The sequence below is a fragment of the Paramormyrops kingsleyae genome, chromosome 3, assembly GCF_048594095.1.
Source record: "Paramormyrops kingsleyae isolate MSU_618 chromosome 3, PKINGS_0.4, whole genome shotgun sequence".
Taxonomy (NCBI): Eukaryota; Metazoa; Chordata; class Actinopteri; order Osteoglossiformes; family Mormyridae; genus Paramormyrops; species Paramormyrops kingsleyae.
The window spans coordinates 6,862,516-6,884,869 of record NC_132799.1 but is presented as its reverse complement, the minus strand read 5'-3'; the positions used below and the strand labels follow the sequence as shown (position 1 = coordinate 6,884,869).

The 22,354-nt window shown below is 46.3% G+C and overlaps 1 protein-coding gene across 7 annotated transcripts in view; it reads left to right on the top strand.

Annotated features, from left to right (window-relative positions):
• Positions 1–20,811, top strand: part of kif16ba (kinesin family member 16Ba) — a 66,448-nt gene extending 45,637 nt beyond the window's left edge. For 6 of the 7 annotated variants that reach the window (XM_072709507.1, XM_072709504.1, XM_072709506.1 and 3 more), the window contains 4 exons: positions 1,981–2,103; positions 3,550–3,639; positions 12,090–12,173; positions 18,099–20,811. In XM_072709507.1, coding sequence (XP_072565608.1) covers positions 1,981–2,103; positions 3,550–3,639; positions 12,090–12,173; positions 18,099–18,257 — 456 coding nt within the window. In that variant the 3' untranslated portion in view covers positions 18,258–20,811. Of the gene's footprint in view, positions 1–1,980; positions 2,104–3,489; positions 3,640–12,089; positions 12,174–18,098 lie in introns of those variants that run through there. The other variant, XM_072709508.1, reaches the window with a different exon arrangement.
• The last annotated feature ends 1,543 nt before the right edge of the window (positions 20,812–22,354 follow it).

The window sequence follows — 22,354 nt, the reverse complement described above, 5'->3', positions numbered from 1 at the left end:
CCTAACCTTTTCTTATCTGTTTAATTTTGAATACATGCCTTGTTCACATTGTCGACGAATTAGGAGGAGCTGCGTTGTCTCGCTCCCCGGAGCCTGATTTTTGCCAGTAGGAGAGGAGTTCGTGCACCATCCTCTGTCTGATTAGGCTCTAGCAGAGATTCCCCAGCTGGACTTCTCTGTTTGTGTTTGTCTTCTCTCCAGAGAAGATCAGGCCCGAAACGCTGGTTCCGAATCGCTTTGTTTTGTTAACATTGGAGTGGAGATCACTTAGTTAATAGTCTTTCTATTTAAAAAAGAACAGCCATTACATCAAAATGGTTGTGCTGTGACATAAGGAATGAGTATAACGTAGCATAACGAGACAGTGTCTTACTGTTTTTATTTCGTACTACTATATAGCAAGAGTAAAGTAAACTAAACTGGGACAATCATGACATGGCTTTATTCTGTAGGTAAAATAATTTCCAGGTCTTTACCCTTAAATACGGTTTTGTGACTGCTGTTGGCTTTAAGCATTTTTGCTTGGCTTTTTATCATCTACTTCATTTGAGCTATTTGACAGAATGGTAACTTTTGGTTTCTTTGTATGAAACCGTAGTGAAGCATAACCTCAGTTTGCTTTTCCAGACTTGCTTACATACGTCTCTTGTTGCATCATCAGAATAACTGAATTTGGCAGGAAAACTGGGTTATTTAATTATATTTTAAATTTTTTTTAACATTGATTTGGGGTTTATCTCAAAAGCAACAGAATGGTTTATTCGGATTTTCCCATTAAAATTCAGCTGATAAATGTCTATTAACATATGATAATTATCAACGGAGGCTTATCAAGCATTGATGTAGCACGTCACATGCACAGTCTTGATTCTGTAAAAAGTGTGGCTTTATCTCATGAAATCCCTGACTGCAATATTACCTGGAGCAAACAGCCTGATGCCACTGAGACTGTGATTTGATCTGACAGCAGACGTTGTGCTTTGGAAATTAAACTCATGGGACAGTTTGAATATTTTGACCATGACGGGACACGGTTGGAATAATGACAGCAATGTTTGATGCGTATGGATGAGCGATCACAGTCCGTGTCTTGCGTGTCACGGATGCTGCATACAGTAAGACAAATCTAATCAATTTTTCTGCTAGAGAAATTTGATGCAGTGGCTGTACTTGTTTAATCCCTCTCAGCGTTTCCCGGAGCTCCACAGGATGCTCTGGCCAAGGCTTTCCACTTTAGATGCGGAATCGCGGGCTTCCAACCGTCGGCCTGACGTTCTGATCAAAGCTGCATCCGGCCGCCGATGTCCGCCGACACGTTCATGTTTAATGCATATGCTGTTTGGATTCGGGGGTGGGGGGGGTTGGTGTCAGACACATCGGTTCCCAGGGTGTCAGTGAGTTCATGCTCTCTGGTCTTTTACGTAGGTTGGATGTCTAACTTATTATACTTAATAACAATAATAATAATAGGTACCGTCAGGTGAACACTGACTCCTGGTGACCATATAGATGGAATTATAGAATATTCTGTCTTTCTGGACCAGCAGGCTTCAGAATGGCACGTCCATTATGACGATTGACCCCCACCCACCTGGATTTTCTTCCTCTTTTACCCTTAACAGCTCTCCAAACCTAACGGCCCAGTGCAGTAAGACTGCATCAGTCTAGTCATTTAAACTAAAAGTGAAAGTTCAAGAACTTTCTCATTCTTCTCAAATTTAATGGTTACCACCGGCTTATGTGGCAGTAGAGACCTTACTAGGGATTTTCAAAACAAGCAACTCTGAAAAATACGCTCAATATTCCTGGTCCCTGATGGACAAGTAGAGTCTATTTATACATAAACTGCCATTGTTTGAATAACCTTGGGTAGTTTTCGGGAAACACTGGTCGATTGCAGTGTTTACCCTCTTTGCCGTATTTGTGTATGTTTGCATCTCCTAAGCATCTGTGTACTTGCTGCATGTTTCTCCTATATAGCGCCTCATTTCCCGCTCTCTCGGACCCTGCCGAGTGGATATGAAGAACCCGGTGAAGATCAGCATTCCTCGCTATGTTCTGCGCGGTCAAGGCAAAGACGAGCACTACGAGTTCGAGGTCAAGGTGAGTGGCTTCTCAAAGCTCTCCCATCATCAAGGAAAAAGACCCACACACACTTGATGCACGTTACCGGATCTCTGCCATCTTTATTTCATATGAATTCTCATTGCTGATGAGCATCAGGAGGTGGGTAGACCTGCAGTCGAGAGGCAAAGTGCTCAAGGCCGGTTCAGACCTCTAGGCCTGTCCAGAATGAGTGCCTCTGTCCAGCGCTGAAATCACAGGGTTCCATACCATGCGGTCAGTTCCCGCTGCTCTGTGAGGTGTGAGGGAGAGCGCTCCTCTGAATGGAGCTGAGGTACCTTTCTGAGAAATCAAATTATTTTATCTCCGGAAAAAGCCCCCACTGTGTAAAAGGTTCCCTTCTCTTTCCAATATACTTTCCTGGGTTGACGACATTTAATTAGCGTTTGTGTCACCGGCTGTGAATCTTGTCATCTCAGGCAGTTGAATTAAAAAAAGATGAGAAGTCATAATTTAATGCCGTCATTTTCAAAAGCGCGGCCGGCACAGATGTGTAGCCTAGAGATTGGATTTATGTTTTAATTCTTCTTCTTTTTTTGTCACTCCGCTTCTGGAGTTCAAAAATGATATCACGGCTAATATAGTACAAATATTTCCACTGATTATTTAACGGTGCTTAATTCGGAGATGGGCAGGGAAAGGAGACCCATTCCCCCGGCTCTTGGCCGATAACGGCACCATAATTAAAAACACACACTTTTGATTTATCCGGGCTTGTGAAGCACATCCTCCCCCCCCCACCCCCCCCCCTTCTCACAGGCACGGACCACGCGATGCACATGTTTTATTTTTAATGGGGGAAATGTTCCTTTTCGTATTGTTAAACACACTCCTGCACGTTCAGCCTGCACAGTTTAAATGTCTGCCTCATTAACCAGATGCGGCTCTTTTTATATATATATATATATATATATATATATATATAGGTGTCACAGGTCAACGTTTCCACCTCCCTGTGGGGCTCAGGTACCCTGTTTCGGGCGGGTGTTTGGTTTGTAGGAGCTCAGTCTGGCTTTCATCGCTTATTTTTGTACAGAAATCCAGCACCCATATACCAAGGACACAAAGCACATTGAAAGGAAGTCTCTTTTTGGAAAGGGTTTATACGTATTCATAAAATAACGCTGAATAGTCTCCCCATACATGCTGTTTCACGGTTATATGTATTCGCCCTTTCATATAGGGTAAAAGTTAAGAAAGTAACTTTTCCTTTGTCTTTTTATGAGGATGAAGTCCTGTATTAGCTGGTTTGTTGATGTCTGTTTTTGTTGCATAATCTCCTCTTTAACATGCATTTGGTCTCATCCATGCATTCTGTTTGTGTTCATTTTCAAACTGCCACTTCCGGGCGGCCTTGGAACACAGAGGCGGTTTGCCGAAAAGAGGCTGCCAGTCAGCCTGTATCCTGTTCCCCTGCTCTAATAGATCACAGTCCTGGACGAGACGTGGGCGGTGTTCAGGAGATACAGCCGCTTCCGCGAAATGCACAAGACCCTGAAGATGAAATATCCTGAGGTGAGCCTTTAGATTCTACGTGCCTGTTATTGCTGCGGTTTATTTGTTTGATATCCGTATTCGGTGCGCGCTTTGTTTTGGTCCAATTTTTCCAGCCGTTGCTCCAGTCGTGCTTTCAACCATTTTAGCCGTTTGCCCCTAGTGGTTTGTATGTAGGCCAATCGCATATCCATTTTCTTGGAATTCACTTCTAATCTTGTAAATGGAAAAGCAGTTTTCCCAGGTCAGGTTTCGATATCCTCAGGCCCATTACTGTTACTGTTATTCCATTTTACCAGAGGTGGAAAGTTCAGATCCATAAAGTACAAATCCAGACCAAGTATTTGTTTCAACCAACCAGTTGAGTATAAGGAGCCACAGTCAGTCTGGCTGATTGAAACAAAACCTTGGTCTGGATTTGTTCTTTATGGACCTGAACTCTCCACCTCTACATTTCACTAATGTTATTACTGTACTGTAATTTAGACATTTTTATCCAAAGCCATATACATTTTTCTGAGAAAGCAGAGTCAGACAGTCCTTGGAACATTTGGGGGTTAAGGGTCTTGGTCAGGGGTCATACAGTAAAATCGCTGTTCCGACACTGGGATTTGAACCAGCAACCTCCTGATTACAGGCATGGCATCCTAACCCAGTGAGCCACACAGTGTCCTTTATCCTGTAATATAACTGGCCTTTGAAATCCCTCCAGCCTGACTTCAGATGGTTTCCTATGTATTTTAAATGTGACGACGACATTATTCCCCCAAGTTGGCTGAGCTGTGCCACCGGAACGTGGACCGATTAAGGGAGAAACAGTGAGGATGCTTATAATGGTCTCTCGTCACTTTAATGTCACCAGGCCAACTAGGGTCACACGCTCTGCCAGGCCTCGGCTTACCAGGGACCCCAGAAGCACAGAAACAGCACCGCAGGTCGAGAAGATAATTAGCCTTTTCACAGGAACTTTTTTGCACATTCTCTAATCCTCTTGAGTGATCTTCTTCCTGGTCCCCTTTATCACCCAGACTTCTGTGCGGAGCGGGAAGATAACGAACCGGAGTATGTAATGGGTCCTCTGCCAATCATTATCCGACATGTTTACAGCATCTCCATCTGCTGCCGTTAATAAGCTCGTATTACTCCTTGCCCAAGCTCCTGCGAACTGCCCCGCTCGCTCCCATCTTGCTGGCGTATTCGCTGTCGATACGGGAGGTTAAATGGGAGATATTACACCTACAGGAACTTTCATGGCATCCCATTCTAAATCCATAGGCATTAATATGGAGCTGGTCCCCCCTTTGCAGCTATAACAGCTGCCACTCTTCTGGGAAGGCTTTCCAGAAAATTTTGTCTGTGGGAATTTTTGCCCAGAAGAGCATTTGTGAGGCGCTGATGTTGGACGTGAAGGCTTGGCTCACAGTCTGCATTCCATTTCATCCCAATGGTGTCCAGTGCGGTTGAGGCTTAGGGTTCTGTGTGGGCCAGTCAAGTTCTTCCACACCCAACTCCCACAGCCATGTCTTTGTGCACTGGGGCACAGTCATACTGGAACTGGAAAGGACCTTCCCCAAACTGTTCCCACAAAGTTGGAAGCTTAGAATTGTCCAAAATGTCTTGCTATGCTGAAGCGTTAAGATTTCCCTTCACTGGAATTAAGGGGTCTAGCTAAACTCCTGCAAAATAACCCCATACCATTATTCCTCCTCCACCAAACTACAGTTGGCACAATGCAGTCAGGCAGGTAACATTCTCCTGGCATTTGTCAAACCCAGACTCGTCCATTAGACTGTCTGACAGAGAAGTGAGATTCATCACTCCACAGAACACATTTCCACCACTCCAAAGTCCAGAGGTGGCGCTTTACGCCACTGCATCTAAGGCTTTGTGCTTGGTGATGTGAGGCTTGCATACAGCTGCTCGGCCATGGAAGCATATTGCAGGAATCTCCTGGTGCACAAGTTTGTAAATTATATTATCTATAGTAAAATTTAATAATAAATATATCAATTGTGAGGCAGGTGAATGCATGGATACAATTTTTTTGCTTGAGAAAATTAAATATTTCGAGAAGAGAAAAATGATTCTTGAAAAGCAAGTGTTCTTGCCTCGTTCTCCTTAATTATAGCATGATGCGCATATCCACAACATAATTTCTGTGCGGTTAAATCTTTGGCCTGCCTTTCTAACAACAAAAGGAATAGATTTTGTTAATTGTTTGGCTGCAGTGTTTCCAAGCTAATTTTTGAAGCCCATTATGCTCAGAACAAAGGCATGAATCCTTATTAGTTAAGGTTGAGGGTTTAAGTTTTATTTTTAGCTCATTATATGCTAAACAAAATAAATGCGATAAACCCTCGGTGTAAAATAACGTAACTGTTAATTCGCGAAAAGCTGCAATTCAGTCATTTATCTTTTGCTTATGTTTAGCGGTTATGGAAACAACATGGTGTGAAACACATGGAGTCCTTTGGGCTGTAAACTCGAGAAGACAGTATTTTCCAAAAAAAAATTCAAATCATTTAGCAGTTGTAAGTACGGGTATCAAAAAAAATTCTAGAATCTTCCAGATGATTTTTGACTTGGGGAGTAATAGTATAAACCAGGGTTCTTCAAATCTGGACCTCGATTCCAAATCCAGGCCTTGTTTTCAGTTCTCCCAGGTAGTTAGTTTAATAATGACTGATTCTGATTGGTCGTGCTCGGACCTCGAGCACCGTAATTTGAATAACCCTGGTGTAAACCCTTGGATTTATTCTCTCTGGCATCACTGCTCACTCTGCCATGGTTTCATGACGTACCAGAACAGGACTAACATCATGGTTGCATGATTGGAACAGATGGTACTGTAGTAGCCCTGCACCTCAGCTCTTCTAAGGTGTGCTGTCATCGACATTAGTTGTTTTGGTTTGACAGCTTACGCCAGGGCAACCAATGTCATCTTGGTTTGGTTACATTCTGAGGCTTTTATTAACTTATTTATTTTGGGGAGGGAAAAGGTATGACTGACAGAATGGGCCCACCCCCGAATGGGATGTGAGCATCTCCAGCTCAATAGGAAGAGTTGCGATTAAGCTGTTTGATGTCCACAGGTGGGCTATCAGGCTCTGAGGTTCTCCTCAAACTTCTCACGAATGATGTTGCCCTTTACAGCCCTTCTGAGGTTCTTCTCAGGTGCTGTTATCTTGCATTATTAATCGCCAGAGAAACAAATTCTAAATCCCCCGTGCAAATAAGCAGATAGTGAAGGATGATCGTTTAGGGATCCGGTCTCTGTCATGGAAAATAGATGAAACGTTCCCCCATTTCTCTGTCTTTAATCCTTCTTGTGTATGTCTGTGTGTGTATGTGTGTATTAGTGTGTCTGTGTGCATCAACCATTTATGTTGATTTTCTTGCTTTTCTTATTTCTTTATTTTTTTTTGTCTTGGGCCTTGTGGCAAGGACATATTTTGAAGGAAAAAGCACGGCGTGTGAAAATGGGCCCTTCAAAGTGCCGTAGCGCCTTCCAATTCATTTTGCTCGAAACTGGCAATGTCGTCCGTCTCCTTTTTTTTTTAACTTCCCAATTTTCTCCTCTGTTATTTCCCTTTAATGAAAGCCGGCCCGTGCCAGCAGAAGCCGTTTTTATCGGATCCTCTGATGGAATTTGTCCTGGGCCCTGCCTCAAAGGGGACTCGCACAATGGACCCCCAATGTCACTCATAGAAGCCTGTTCTGCTGTGTCTCAGTTCCCTTCACAGAGAAAATTTATCATATTAAAATATAATTAACAGACAAAACCGTCCTTCCCTTTTCACGAAAGAAGCAGCTCATCAAGATTTTTGTTCAAGGTTGACAGGCCTTAGAAAATCCAATTTTACTACCTGCCCTTAGTGGTTTTCCAATTAACACAAAAACAAGGTATTTACATGTTAAGATTTACATGACCTGAAACTGGTCTAGATGGACCAGATGGACAAGCAATTAAACCCCCCGCCCCTAAAAGGGAAATAAGGGTGGTCGATGTGTTTTCAGGTACCGGCAGGACTGAATGGTCTCAGGGGAACGGCAGTCTACTTTCGGGTAATTATTCTGCAGAGGCGGCTATGATAAAGTTGTTTTGTCTAAGAGGTTGTCTTGTGGGAGTGGTGGTTGTAGATGATGGAACGGCACCCAGTAAGTTTTCATTTCTTCTGATCAGCTCTCTTCGCCCTCTAAGAGGAGTTCGAGTCACCTGTAGCACCGAGCCTGGTTCATTAGGGGGCAGTGTTGTGGCTGTTGGCGAAGGCCAACCTCAGATCCTGTGGAACTGTCACATGTGCTCATATTGTCCTCACAAGTTTCCTTTCAATCCTCATGCGTGAACCAGAAAATTCTTAGCCGACAGCAAATACAGTAGCTGAATTTGAAACTGCAGACAAATACTAAATAATTTTGGAGTTATTTTTTTCTTTTTGCCCCTCAACATTGATGTCTTTTTTCCTGTTTACTTACATTGTAATACTCCTACTAACTTGAAAGAACGGCTTAATCCTCCTGAAAGCGCCTCAAACATCTTCCTGCTTCCCTGTTCTGTGTGGGTGCACCTTTTGTGTGCCTTTGTCTGGCCCGCAATGAAGAAACTCTGATGAAAGGCACGACAGTATTTAATTTTCGTCTCCATTTACTTATTAAAAACAAGCACTAATTAGAGCATCTTAGCTTAAAGCAGCTTGTGTTTGTTTCCTAGTTTTTTTTTCCCCTGTTCTCAACCAGTGAGTAATTGAAGGTAAGTAGATAAAAGGCTTTAGTAAGTAAACATTGTGCTTCAAAAAATAATGAACTTTGGAGGAGGGACAATGGGTGAATGCATCACTATATTGAAAAATATTGCAAATGTGACAGGGTACCTTGAATGGGTTGGGTCAGCCAAAAAGCATAGCGTCAAGATGAACGCAGAAGCTCTTCTGGCTTAATGAAAACATATTCTACACACTGTTGGCGTCAATTTAGGCAACCTGCCCCTTGTTTGATGTTAGACACCTACGGGTCGTGGTCTTTGATGGCGTCGAGGCTACTTCGTTTTCAGGGGACACACTAGGTGTCGCTCTTGTGGACAACAGTCGTCTACCGGACGTTCTGGAAAACCAGGCAAGAGTGACAAGAAAAGGCCTCCAGAGATGGAGACATCTCTGCACAAGTTTGTAAATTATATTTTCCTTTCACTTGAATCCTGGCTTGCCGTTTTTCCCACCTCCATTTGATCCTTTTTAGCTAAGACCGCAGGATTCGGAGGTAACAAAATCCGGCCTCCTCAAGTGTCTTGCCGCGTATCGCCGCACTTCTTACGGTAAGATCGGCCACTCAAGTTAATTAGTGCAGCTTTCTGCCTGGAAGCACGGCCGTATTTTGCCCTGTAACTGACTATCATGCTCATTCACGCTCTTTTATCCACGGAATGGTTCTTTTTATCCCAGCTAAATTGAAAACGGTTTTATTTAGATATTATTTATAATCCATCTGCCTGCTCGGCCGCGACAGCAGTGCGGAGGGTCTCGTACCCCTTCCAGTGCCTGGGAACATTCACCGACTGACAAAGGATACTGGTCACGATAGGTCTGTTGGTGACACACGAGCTGATAAGCAGAGGTACTGGAACATACTTTATGGAACTGGTGCCACCTGGAACTACATGAACGTGATCCAATGGAAGAAAGTTTTTCTTGACTGTCCTACCCCCCCCTCACCCCCCCCAGCAGCACCACTACCGCCCAACTCCCTCCGGCTTTAATATGACAGCATTAATCACACCGCCAAAGCTAAGTGTTACTTCAGGCGACGCAGTGTTATAAATTGCACAGGAAAATGCATAATTAGCTCGCAACAGATTTCTTTTACAGCTTTGCTCCTCCGAGTCACGCGGCTTTTCTTAGGGTTGCCGCATAATGAGAGCGTCTTCTCACAAATGGCACGCGAGTAACGGGGTCATCGCTACTTTTAAAGTCAAACCAGTCCCAACTAGCTGTCGTCTTGAGCCGGCCCCCATCGCCGGCCCCCATCGCCGGCCCCCATCCCCGGCCCCGTGCTTTGAAGGACGTCCCTTTTTCTTGAACCCGGTCAGCAGCCAGTTCTTTTTCTTACTGTGCCTGTGCTTCCCAGACTCTCTGACACGCGCTGCAGTGTGTTGCAGCTCAGTCATATGCTCTGCTTGGCTGCCTCCGTAGGGGTCGACGTGCTTTGATCTTCGATCTTAACTTTGATTTTGCCTGCAGTCGCAGATGATGCTTTATTCGCCATTTGTACAAGTATCAGTACAGATGCATTCGAATTCTTCCCTTCATATATGTTTTCCTGCTATCCTATACATACACATGCACATTTAGGTTCAAGCACAAGGTCAGCTATTTGTCCGGTGTCCTTGGAGCATTTTGGGGGATTAAGGACCTCGTCCAAGGCCCCTTGGCAATGTGATTATTCTGCTGTGGATGGGATTCAAACCGGTAACCTTCTGGTCACATGCACAGAGGCTGAACCCATTGAGCCACACGGCGCCCCCTGCAGGATTGCCATCCACTTGCATTACAGTAAGTTTGTAGGACTGAGGTCTAACATTGACGCTGGAGACCCCGAAAATTCTGTCGGCTGCCAGCCCGAGTTTTAGCGTGGTCCACTTTTCCAGTCGTCCACAGAGGAGAACAGCTGCAGCCAGAAGTAGAAAGAGGAGAGAGTGCTGCCCTTTCATTTGGAATCGTCCCAGAATGATGATGATGATGATGATGACGGTGGTGGTGGTGGTGATGATGATGATGATGATGATGGTGTTGATGTGCTGAGTTCTGATGCCCTTTTCCCCAGGTGCCATAGCACCCACTGTGTCTGAACCAAACACAAAGTGAATGGGAGATATCATCAATTTTTTTTTTTTTTTCCTGCTATGCATAATGCACATCTGTGCGAGCCGTTCATGAAATTCATAAAACCTCGAGGCGCTGCGCTTTGGGAATGTACGTCTTTGGCTTCCTGTCACGCCGCTCACTAGGGGGCGTGGCTCCTCTCACTCCACAGACATCCCTCCCCCCAGGTGACCTTTTGTGCCCTGTCTGCTGGGTCACATGACAGGCTGCGATAGCTGCGGCGTCGTCTGCGGGGAATCTCTCACGCCAAAACATGTTAAAATCGGGGCTCACTGATAAGCGGAGAGTGTGTCCGATTCGTTTTATCGTGAACTGATGCTCCCTCGCCCAAGAGATTGAGTTCCTTTCCTCTCATCAGAATCCTTATCAAGTTGCGACTGAATGAATTCGACACGTGTATTGTGTCAGAGAATATATATTTAGAAGTGAGTCGCTTCCTTTTGGAAAAGACCATCTCCCCCAAAAAAAAAAAAAAAAAATACACAATACCATGTTTTTGTCAACGCCTTTTTTTTTTATATATGGGTATGTTTCAGGTTTGGATTACTTCAGCAGGAGTGAGGAATATTTTACTGTCATCCTATATCCTGATGCCAAATTGTCCAGATTAGGCCAATCGGGTACGTCACAGTCAACAGCTGCTCATTTTCTATTGGCCAGAGGGATCGCCAATAGGCCAGCATCCTCTGTGTTCTACTTGGCCAACGAGTGAAGCATTGAGTGGTAGAAATGGTAGCACTCATAGGGCTTCTCCATACTAACCCCCTGGGCTTCCATGGTAGCTAGCGACAGTCGAGTTAGGACAGCGTAAGGAACCTGCGAGACGTACCTGGGGAACAGTACCTACGCGCTTAATGGCCCATCTGAGCCGTGCACTAATCTTCGGGGGGGAGTTACCCCAGCCACCAAGGAGGGTGCTCCTTTCCTCCCCTCTTCCTTTCTGGAGACAGTTATGCTAATCCAAGGTGATAGGCTTCCTCACTCTGTTTACTATACCTCTGCTTTGTCCTCTGGGGGTTCTCCTCCAATTACTCAGGCTGCTTTCCCCTGCAGGGTGTTTCGAGCGGCGCCCCCTTTCCTCTCTCCCCGGATATGCAGGTCCTCGCCTGGGGCTGCGCGGTTAGCGGTGAACCCCGGTTAGCATCGCGCGCTCGCCGTCCCGCCGGATCAGTTCGTCCCACTTTTCCGCGATGTGTTTACGACGCACGACTGTCGGCGTGTTGCGAAACGTATCAATGATTGGCGGTAAAAAACTAATGGAAAAATATGTCAGGTAGTTTTTGGTGGGGCCAGAGCGTCAGTGTCGCTGTTCTCTGAAGGCGCCCCACACAGGTGGAACATGGTGGTGCACCATCAGTCTGGACTGACAGTGCTGTATGTCTGTGGCCCATTTAACCCAGAGCTAGGGGCACCCCCCCCCCCCCCACAACCCCCTGCTGCTTACACTTACTGCTGTCTTTTGTACCCTGCCTCTCCCCTACTTGTTATCCAGTTATGAGGTCCACCCCCCCCCCCCCACACCCCCAGCTCTTTCTGATTCTTCCTTCACCCTTAACACAGATTTTTTTTTGCTGTTCTCTCCTGTCCCCCCTGCAGCTGAGCTCCCTGGAGTTCCCACCGAAGAAGTTGTTCGGAAACCGGGATGAAAGAGTGGTCGCCGAGCGGAGGAGTCACCTGGAGGTATGTTCTGGAAGTGCGGTTTTGCCGGAGGCGGGGCTCTTCGTCCTGGGTAAGGCCTCTTGAGCCGCCTGTCTGGCTCGCTGTCTGCCTCTAATCCTCCATCACATCTTGACACTGTGCCTGCCTTCAAAAAAGTCCTTCCATAGCCTTTACAGCTGCCATTCGCCATCTGTTTACGTACTCGTTCGTTTGCCCCTTCGTCTGCACGTTTGCCTGCTTCCTCACACGCAGTGTAGCCTCGTTCAGGGGTCTTGGCTGTCCACGCGAAAAATCTCCACAATCAATTACTTTTCAAACTGGCGGCACGGGAGATGCAGCACATGGCTCGTGGGGGGATCACGCTGGCGTAATACGGTGACGTGCAGCCATCTGCGGCTGATCAGGCGGATTCGTGGTTCCTGTGACGTTCGGAGATCTCTGTGCTGCACCCCCGTAGGGATGTGTAACACTGGGAGAGGAGAGGAATCCATGTGTCTTTTACTCCATTCATCTTTTGTTTCAATTCCTCTTTTGGTTAGTTGGTTTTGATTGCAGCCCCCACTTTGCAACTGTTTTGCAACTTGACAACTGTTGCTGTGGGACACGGGTGCTCTGGGTCAATTCACCACGCCTGCAGGTCCGGTCCAGTCCGGTCCAATCTGGTTTTTTGGGCTGCTAAGCCCTGCCACGACCCTGCCCCCCCCCCCCCCCGGCTGCTCATGTGGCATATGGACCTGGCTGGCTATATCAGCCCAATCTGCCCAATTAAAGCGCTGGGTTCCCAGAAACCCCCCTCCCCCAGACCTCACAGTCGCCACTTCATTTTGCCCACAATGCCGAGCTCTAAACAGCAGGAAGTGATGACCAGCGTGCTGTTGACTGTGTCTAGTCTCACTCTCGGCGGCGCTGAGAAACTGTAGCATCTCCTGGTTTCAGAAAGGGCCTGACATGGCTACGGTCTCTGTGTGATGTGGCACTGGAGGTTGGGTGTGTGTTATGCATCTGCCGGTAGATGTGTGTGCACACAGTGATACGTGTCTGGGTGACTGGCAGTGGACAGGTAAGTGTGAGCGCTAATCTGCCTCCCTGTCTCTGTTCAGTAGGGGTCCCGGCGTCAGCTTGCCTGGGAGCACCTAGTGTACAAAGAGATTTGGATCAATGTCCGCGAGGTTGTGGGGGGGAGGATGCATTCTTGGGGGACTTGGGAACTGGCTCGTGTGTCATCGTCGTGAGGGTGGAGCGCATCCAGCAGAATGCCCCCCCCCCCCCACCACGACTGATCAATTGCTTTGCAGGCCTCAGGTGCTGGGGGAAAGGTTTGCATTCTAGCGAAGCCCCTTTCTGTGCTTCTTTAAGATAAATGTCAATGCAGTAGGGATTTCCGCGTTGGTCTTTGTGTTCCACAGTCCCCTCTTAGACCCTGAACACGTTTGCCATTTGCAAATGGATACGTCAGCTAGGAGTGTGAAGAAGCCAGCGGTTGATTAAACATTTTCCAGTTTCAGTGTACTTCAATGAGAAGGCCGTTGCTCCCCATCGTGTGTTTAAGAACAACAGAACATACGCAGTGACTCATTGCTGTAGTTACCTCCACAGCTAGAGGAAATGGCACGAGGGGGGGGCAGGCCAAAATCCACCACCTGGTTTTGTGATGTTAATTAAAATGTCTGACTATCTCTGACTCGTGAGAACAAAGGCAGTGAGGAACTTTCCACAAACTTTCCATGTGAAATCGCATACTTACACAGTACGTACTAAGCCTAGCACTCGACCGTACTGCAGTACGTACAGTATGTATGTACGTTTCAGACTTCCGTCGCTGTCTTGCATATTGCCTGACCCAGATATTTACCAATGACATGGCATTATTTTCCACTTAAATTTGTACAGAAATGGCGCTTCCTCCTCGATCTTGACACAAATTTCTGGCAGGCAATGTCCTTCTTTGCCGCTGCAGCGGCCTTCTGGGATAGTGTAGCGTCTATAGGTGGCACATTTCGGAATTTCGCAGAATGTAGTATATCAGCCAGCGACCATTCTCCTACTGTCATCCATACTGAAGGAAAAATGACCCTGTGACGGCTGAGGAGGGGGGCCAGTCCCAAAATTTTGTTTCCCTCCTGGTGGATATTTTCTTCTCTGCCCACATTTACCTTGTTTCTTCCTAACGATGTGTCTTGCTTAGAGAAAGATTGAGCTGTGGGCTGGATCCCCGTCACAGCAGAGCCCCCCCGGCTCCCCTCACCTCATTCTCCCTCTCCTGCCATTCTCTGGCAATCTATCATCCCTCTGGCATCAGCCTCAGCAAAGGGACGACACGTCCCGTCTCGGGGAAGGCGACAGGGTAGCTCGTCGGGGAGACTGAGACGGGCGGGCGGGTGTCGAGTCTCGTCAACTCACCCGGTTTCACCCCCCTCTGCCCACAACCCAGGGGGAGGATGGTGCGGGGGGTGCGAATCAGCATTCATCATTCACAGCCAGGACGACGTGTTGCGTGCCGGCTGGTGGAAAGATTTAATTGGCTTCGCTCTCTTTCGGTTCCCCTCACCCAGGCACATCTCTCCGTCCGTCATCCTGCGGAGGCCCATCCGAGAGCCTGGGGAGACAGATTAGAGGAGCGTGCCGTGTACCGCTGGCAGCCCCTGGAGTGACGTACGGATAGGAGCTGCCATGGGGGGGGGGCTCGATGGGAATTCAGCACACTTATGCGCATTTCAATATCGGCTAATAGTACGGGACAGCCGTAGATATTAGGACAAATGGTACCGTGCCAGGTGGAGGCAGCCGGATGATGGATGTTTATGGCGGACGAAAGAGGACGTAAACAGCCCTGCGGAACCTCAGGCAGCCGGGCGTTTGGCGAGAAACGGGAGCCGGCGGACAGCTGGGAGCGCTGCAGACATCCTCAGCTTCCGCTCACGTATCCGCTTAATCAGAGCCTAGGAAATTATACTTTTAGCAGATACTCAGATATGTAAATGCTGCTGTGTTTACGCTTTTCCCTTACCGTTCAGAAGCACGCTAAGCCGTCTACGCGGCAGAGCTTTAAAGTGGTGGTTTGCAGATAAAAAAAATAAATAAATAAAAATCTCGATTGAAATTGGAATAATAACAGAATAATGCTTGTTTGAAAACCCACATCAGTGGAACGGTAATCCTTCGTAAATTAAACAGCAAACAAATACAGAGTGTTATGAAGCTGACGGCACAGAAAAGCAGCTTTCGGAATGTCCTGCCAGGGTGCGGGTGGTAAATCGATGGCCCTTCGATACAATCTGCATCTGTCTATCTTTCTGTCTATCTACCTTTCCCGCCATCTATCTATCGTCTCACCGGTCGACTCAGTCAATCTGGCTGTCAGGTTCTTACAGGGGGTGTCTGACCTTTGATAGGCAGTATTTGAACCCCCACCCTTTTCCATTAGGTTGTTGGCAGGTCTGTTGACCTCTGCTACCCCCCCCTTAAACTTTGCTTTTCAAGGTTCCAACCCGGCCCTTGGTCTGTAGATGCCGAGAGTCGCATTAGACGAACCGCTCGGAGATTGTAACGATTCCCGTCTTCCTCTTCTGATCTTTAGCGCCTCTCCAGGCTCCTGCACTTGACAGTGATGCTAAATTAATCACACAAATTAATTAATTGCAGCTGTGGTGATTATGCACCTGGAAATCGAAACGGCGGCCCTCGCTTCCTCGCGTCATTACTTTCTGTGGCTTGGGGGTGTCCGGACATTAATTAATGCAGGGTTCTGGTTCCCCATTAGTTCCTTTAGGGGCCTTGACCCGTGGTACTGGGACCTCATGGGTGGCACTTGTGGGAGGAGCCTGAGTGGAAATGTCAGGAATAATGCAGGCTGTCCACAATGTGCCGATGGCCGAAGAGCCCTGTGTTCCCAGTCTTCCTCATCCTCCTTCCTCATCATCTTCCACACCCTCCTGACTGCAGGAACCCAGATGCCCACGCTCTGTGCTGCAGGAGAGCTCGGTGACGAGTTCCGTCACGGAAACCCGACTCGCATTAATTTCAGGCAGCGGGAGCGCAGGATGCAGGGTAATGAGGCTCGCTGAGCGGCAGCCTCGACCCTTCATCTTCTGTTTACGCATTAATAAATGCGTTTATGCTAGAAGCTGCACCATGGGGTGCGCTTCTCTGCAGCGTGAGTCCGTGAAGCCTCGTCCATAGAGTGCTGGCTTGTCTGCGTCCCTCGGAGGAAGTCTGTCTCCTATGGGCCTGAGGGAAACAGACAGTTACCATTAATTCCAATCATTTCCCACAAGCCAGGAGGCACCGTAAGATGATGAAAACATGGCAAACACAGGGACTCTACGGCTTGCATATTAGCGAAGGATCTATGCTTATGAACCCAAAATTTCTACACCCATGGGGGTCACCTGATGTTGTATACGCACCCCGGGACTTCAGTTACAGTTGTATTTAATTTTGCTCTAGCCTACTTTTTGTTAATGGTAAATAATGAGAAGACTGTAATGACATTAGCTTTTTAAGATCTGTATAAACACATCTGTTGAGCACCAAAAATGATGATAACAGTTGATGGACTCTCATTGTCACCAGGCTAATTTGAATACTAAATATGAGGAGCCGCAGTCCATTATTTTTGTAGATTTTTACCAGATTATTTAAATTTCCTGGCAGCATTTATTACGATTATTCCCCAGTGCATCGCTTGCCCTTTTTGTCACAATTTGCATAATTTACAATACATTTTTACCCAGCACACACCCCCCCCCCCCCACCCCAAAGACATTCAGCAGCAGATTAGTTTTAGAAATTATGCAGCTGGCTTTCAGGACGCAACAAAAAAAAAACAGTCCTCCTTGTATAGTTGCTCATTTGAATTGGCACTCGGAGTTACAAATAAGCAGGATTTATAGATTTTCTTTTTAAACTGCACGCCTCGGTGACCTTCATGCTAAACGCCATTCACTCCCAGGTTCTGTAAACATCTTGGCATTAGCATGTGAAACCATGAATCGTAAATGAATTGGTATCCCTCCGTCTTTCTCGGGGGGGACTGAGATCCCCCTCCGATTGGCTCCCTGAGGGGACTGCAACCCTGTGCAAGACGGGATGGTGACGTCACCCCCGGGACACTAGCTTTGATATCACGGGCCTGTATGCTATCCATTGCTGAGCGTGACAGGAAGTCGCTTTGCACACGGCTCCTCTTATTGCCGGCTGGTGTACAATAAAGCTGCATTCGCACGAGGTGGAGGCTGCCTGCGAGGTACAGGGGGGTGAGATTGCAGTGGAATTACATTACAGCATCTTCTTATGAAACAATTACTCATGTAAATATGTAAATGTGATGCAGCTATTCCCATGAACAATAATCCGCCAATTATGAAAGTAGCCCAGATTGGAGGGGGTCGTAAGCAGTGGTACCTTTATGAAATATGATAAATAATTTTGTCTGGGAAATTAAGGTGCAGATTGGAACTTTTAGGGACCCCTCCCAGCATGCTCTGCTTCGATGGGAGACATTTATTTGCCTTCTGAGCCAGCAAGTTCAGTTTAATTGGCTGGTGCAGGCAATGCCTCCCCCCCCCCAGCCCTTAAATCAAATGGGAGGAGGGGTGTTGAAAAGCTTGACAAACTCATTTATAAACCTCTATAAACCATAAAGATGTTTTTGGGCTCCTTTGAAATATTTATCAAAACAATCACTTGGATTGGTCCTCATTTGTCTTTTTTAATATATATCCCCTAATTCAGTCACTTCCGTGCCTCCTTCCTCCTCCCATAAATAATATATCTATCTCTTGTGTGATTTTGGTTCACTACCCATTTATGGTGAACTTACATATTCATTGGCATGTGGTACTACTGTTCTCTAGTGGGAGAGATTCAATAGTTCCTCAATAGTTCCCATCCTCAGAATTTGAGTTGAGTATTGAAGGTGGTTGACCTTGTTTTTCCCATCCGCAGAGGTACCTGAAGAACTTCTTCCAGGTGATGCTGGACTCGAGGGACTCCCCGCTGCACGCAGAGCGCTCCGGCTTCCGGCTGTCTAAGCACGCCATCTGCGAGTTCTCCCCATTCTTCAGGAAGGGCGTGTTCGACTACAGCAGCCATGGTACAGGCTGAGGGCAGGGCGGTGGACTTTCAGGAGAGTGTTTCTGCACAGCCTTGCTCAGATTACCGCAGCTCGACACTTAGGAGTCCGGATCATACGCCTGAAACCAGGTTCCGTGCTGATCCGGAACTGTTCCGAGTATTTTCACAGAGAGAACGGGCAGCCGACACCCTCCCAAGAAAACAGACAAATAAAGCATTATCCTGTTAAATCTTCTTGATGCATTATGTCCACCACTGTACATTGGGCTGCGGTTTTTTCTACAGTGTTTCGCTGTAGCTGACGGGGGCGTCTTTGAGCTGTTTTTTTCATCGCTCTCTCGCTTCCCTTTCTCCATGGCAAGGTCCCTGCCTCTGGGTTTGGTCAGACGCAACCAACCTCAGAAACAAAGGCGAAAGTTTAGCCTCCCGCCTCCTGGCAGCGCCTCAGGGCTGCTGTCTTTTGAATTTCCATGGGCCAATAAATTAATAACAAAATGAGCCTGAAACTGGTAATTGAGTTTTGAAGGCATCCAAGAGGAACCGGCCATAGTCTGCAAAGCAACTGCAGTAGAACTTTCTACCCAAGTTAATCATCCGTAGTTTTCAATTATGCCTCACCCTTCTGTGAGTCTGCGTGCGGTTTCAAGTATCTGGCTGGGGTATAGCGCATTCAAACAACATCCATGGCAGCATTTTTCATTTGGGTCTCGTCCTCCATGGCCTTGTGCCGCCTGGATTCAGTAGTATGCCTTGGATCTCATCTTCTTCTGCCCGTTGCTGCGGCAACCACCCGCAAAGGTGACGGCAGAATGGTGAAAAGGCAGAGGCTGTCGGATACTCTTCGGGCCATTAAGCTTAGCGTTAAATCAGCGGCGCACTGTTTTGAGGAACAGGTGTGCCATAACCTCTGTTGACCCCTCCCCCATTAAACATTGAACGTGAAGGTGGGCCGGGACATTTACTGTCTTTATTTCAGTTAAATAAAGATAAATCTCCAGGGTATGACAAGCAGGGGAGCAGGAAAAGGGTGCCTCAGTTTTATGGGAGATGTGAAAATCCAGAAAATTCAGATACCGGATCTCCGTGCGCTATTGAAGCTGCACCTCATTGTGAAGTTCGCCACAAAGACTCTTTGTACTCCGGGCTGCTAAAGGCTTCCTATATGATTCCCGGGCAACAATGTTTCTGTCAGTCTCTGCGATTTGTTTAGAATAGATTAGCATATTCATGCCGAGTGCCACATACCGAAACAATGCATTAAAGCGCTACCAAGGCATCTATTAATTTCCAGTAAAAGCCGCACGACTTTCAAGAATTGTTAATTTTTCATTTTCCTTCATTGCACATTCAGTTTAGGCCGAATGTTCAAAAATAAACACAGAAATGGAATCTTTTCGGAAGAAACACTAATAAACAGAAGAAGCTCTTTATCTGCCCCATTTAAATATTTTAGGGTGATAATTAACATTTAAAAAGAGCATTATAAGAGCAAATTTAAATGTTTCATTTGGCTTATCTGGTCCCAGGTGATGGGTGGATTCATAATATAATGTCCCGCAAACTAAAAGCTTTGACATATTTCAAAATGGGATATGAAAAAGGTGGAATTAAATGTGTCCGGAAAGACAAAATGCCACCTCTCTGTGCTCCATGGTACCGTCACGGCACAGCTCAGCTGTGGCATTTAAACCCTCAGGGTTTTTGTCACTGGTGGGCGGAGCTTTCTGCGGTTTGTCGAAGGTCAGCTGGCTTCCTTCAGAGCACGCCTTTAGGAGATGCAGTTCCTGATGATGACTTACAGGAGTGACGGTTCTGGCAGAGATCTGTTGCGCACTGGAAAATCTCCTTGCCTTGAGCATGAGGCTTCCTCCCCACGCGGCGTCCAACTCCTGCTCAGGTCCATTTTGCAACCGAAGTCTTCCAGCGTAGGAACGCTAACAGAAGACACGCTGTGTCTCCTCAGGGACTCGGGTCCCCAAGCCTGGCCCATTCACTGTGTAGAACTGCCCACTACTTAATACTCACTACTAATTAATGACCGACCTCAAACTGCACTCCAGCTTACCTATCCTGCCTTCTGGTTAATGATATTGGCCAACTTCCTGATTATCTCTTGCAAGCCATAGAAAACAGAATGTATCTATGTAACCACATTGTTAGCAAACAGCAAAATGGTTGTATTTACATATAAACACACGTGTAATGAATGTCACGAAGGGAATGTAAATCAGACATTCAAATCGACATTTCCTCTATTGTGTGTTGCCATGTATTTATTTGCATCCCAACAAGACGAAGAAGCCCACCATTTTGTCCTTGTGACAATCAGACTTTTCACTACTATATGATTGTTCATCGTGTTTTGATGTCTCAGAGCGACTCTGAGCTGGATTACGACGTTAAGCTGGTCTGTCTGTGGATGACTAATGTATGTGATGCAGGAAATTGTTCAGATCTTGTTTTGGGAGAAATATTGCAGTTTGTTTTGAGAGTCTTTGTTTCATGTATATTCTTCATGTACAAAGACCAGTCCAAGCTGATTTTGATTTTTAGTCACACTGGCTAAATAAATTGCTCACTTTGACATGCTGTAGTGTTGCTTGTGTTCTTGTGTTGTTGTCTTCTCATTTTTCTCATTTCTCCTATCGCTCATGTATCATGAAGCTCATAGTAGTTTATTTTATTGGAGTAGCATTTGATTCACTCATTGACCACTAGTAGTGTCCAAATTCAAGGGCTGCAGCCTTCATAGGACAAGGTCTAGGAAGGCACAGTCTTTGCAAGCTGCATTCTTCAAAGGTTGAACTGAAAGCGTTGACAAATGGGATGGGATGGCCATCACCGGCTGTTTCCAGCCTTACCCTTGAGTCAAGCTAGGACACACCCACTTCTCCTCTGCACAGTGAATCTTGGGGTATGTCTCCAAGTCTTGACTTGTCGGAAGGATGCATTTCTAGACCGCATTTGAAGGAGCCTTCTAAACGGGACAGCCTTGTCATGCCACTGCAATGCATTTGGTCTTCGAATGCAACCCCCAAATTTGGAAGCAACCACTGCACCTTTGCACCTGGACTGTTGAAATCTGTGCTTTTCCCCAGTTTACAGTCAGTCAGCGCTACTATCATGAGAATGATGGCCAGCTTTCACCTGGGCTATTTGAAACGATAGTGTTTGCAGCCCACAGAGTGATACTTAAGCCTACGGTATGTAGGAATCAAATAGCTCAGGAGCAGGTGAGTATAAGATCTGGGTGCAGTGAGAGAATCCATCTCGTTTGACCATTAGGGACTCTATTACTAGAGAAGACCCAGCTCCAGGCCAAAGACCAGCTGACTGACATGATAATTCATTATAGTCCTTTATAAAAATGTTATAAAGGATATGAGTGTGTCAACAGCAGCAGGAACCATGTCAAAATTGATGGTGACTTTGGGAAAAGGCAAAGAAGGACAGGGAGACCAGTGCTGGTAAAAACTCTATTATTTCTACATCATGCTGTTTGCACATCCAAGCTCAACAGCCCGATTGCTTCCATTTTTGTAAATCAAAATTGTTCACAGTTACTTATTTTTCATTTCCAGCATTCATCCAGTGCTTACCAATGAGTGATGGGTGTTGTTGCAGTTTGGAGATGTACAGATATCACAGTGTGGGCAGTTTTCACATATCAGTTATTGTAAGCCTTGTATCTTGGAGGGATGTTTTGCAGAATTTCAGTGTACATTGAAAATACTCGGATGGATGAATTTTGTGTTATTGTGACATTTGTGACAGATTTTTGTATTTAAGCAAGAGATAGAGGAAATAGGGTTTAGTGATTGGAGCCTGTAGATGTCAGTGCTCTGCCTGTCATGAGCAGCTTGGGAGAAGGTAATATCCTTACATATTTTGTAGGCCAACAGTGTGACAGTGATAATGAAGCTGAGAAGATGCTGGGCTGGTCTCCAAACTGATTCTACCCGAGTGCTACCAGTGAGGCCATTTGCATTAAACCGCTTGCCCACTTGAGCTTTTTGGATGCACGTTCTTGATAGCTTTTCAGTCTGATTCGGTTACCATGGTTTCCCTGAGAAAAAAACTTTGTTCAGGGCAGCTGTTCTGTGCACAACCTGCGACTTCCTGTATAT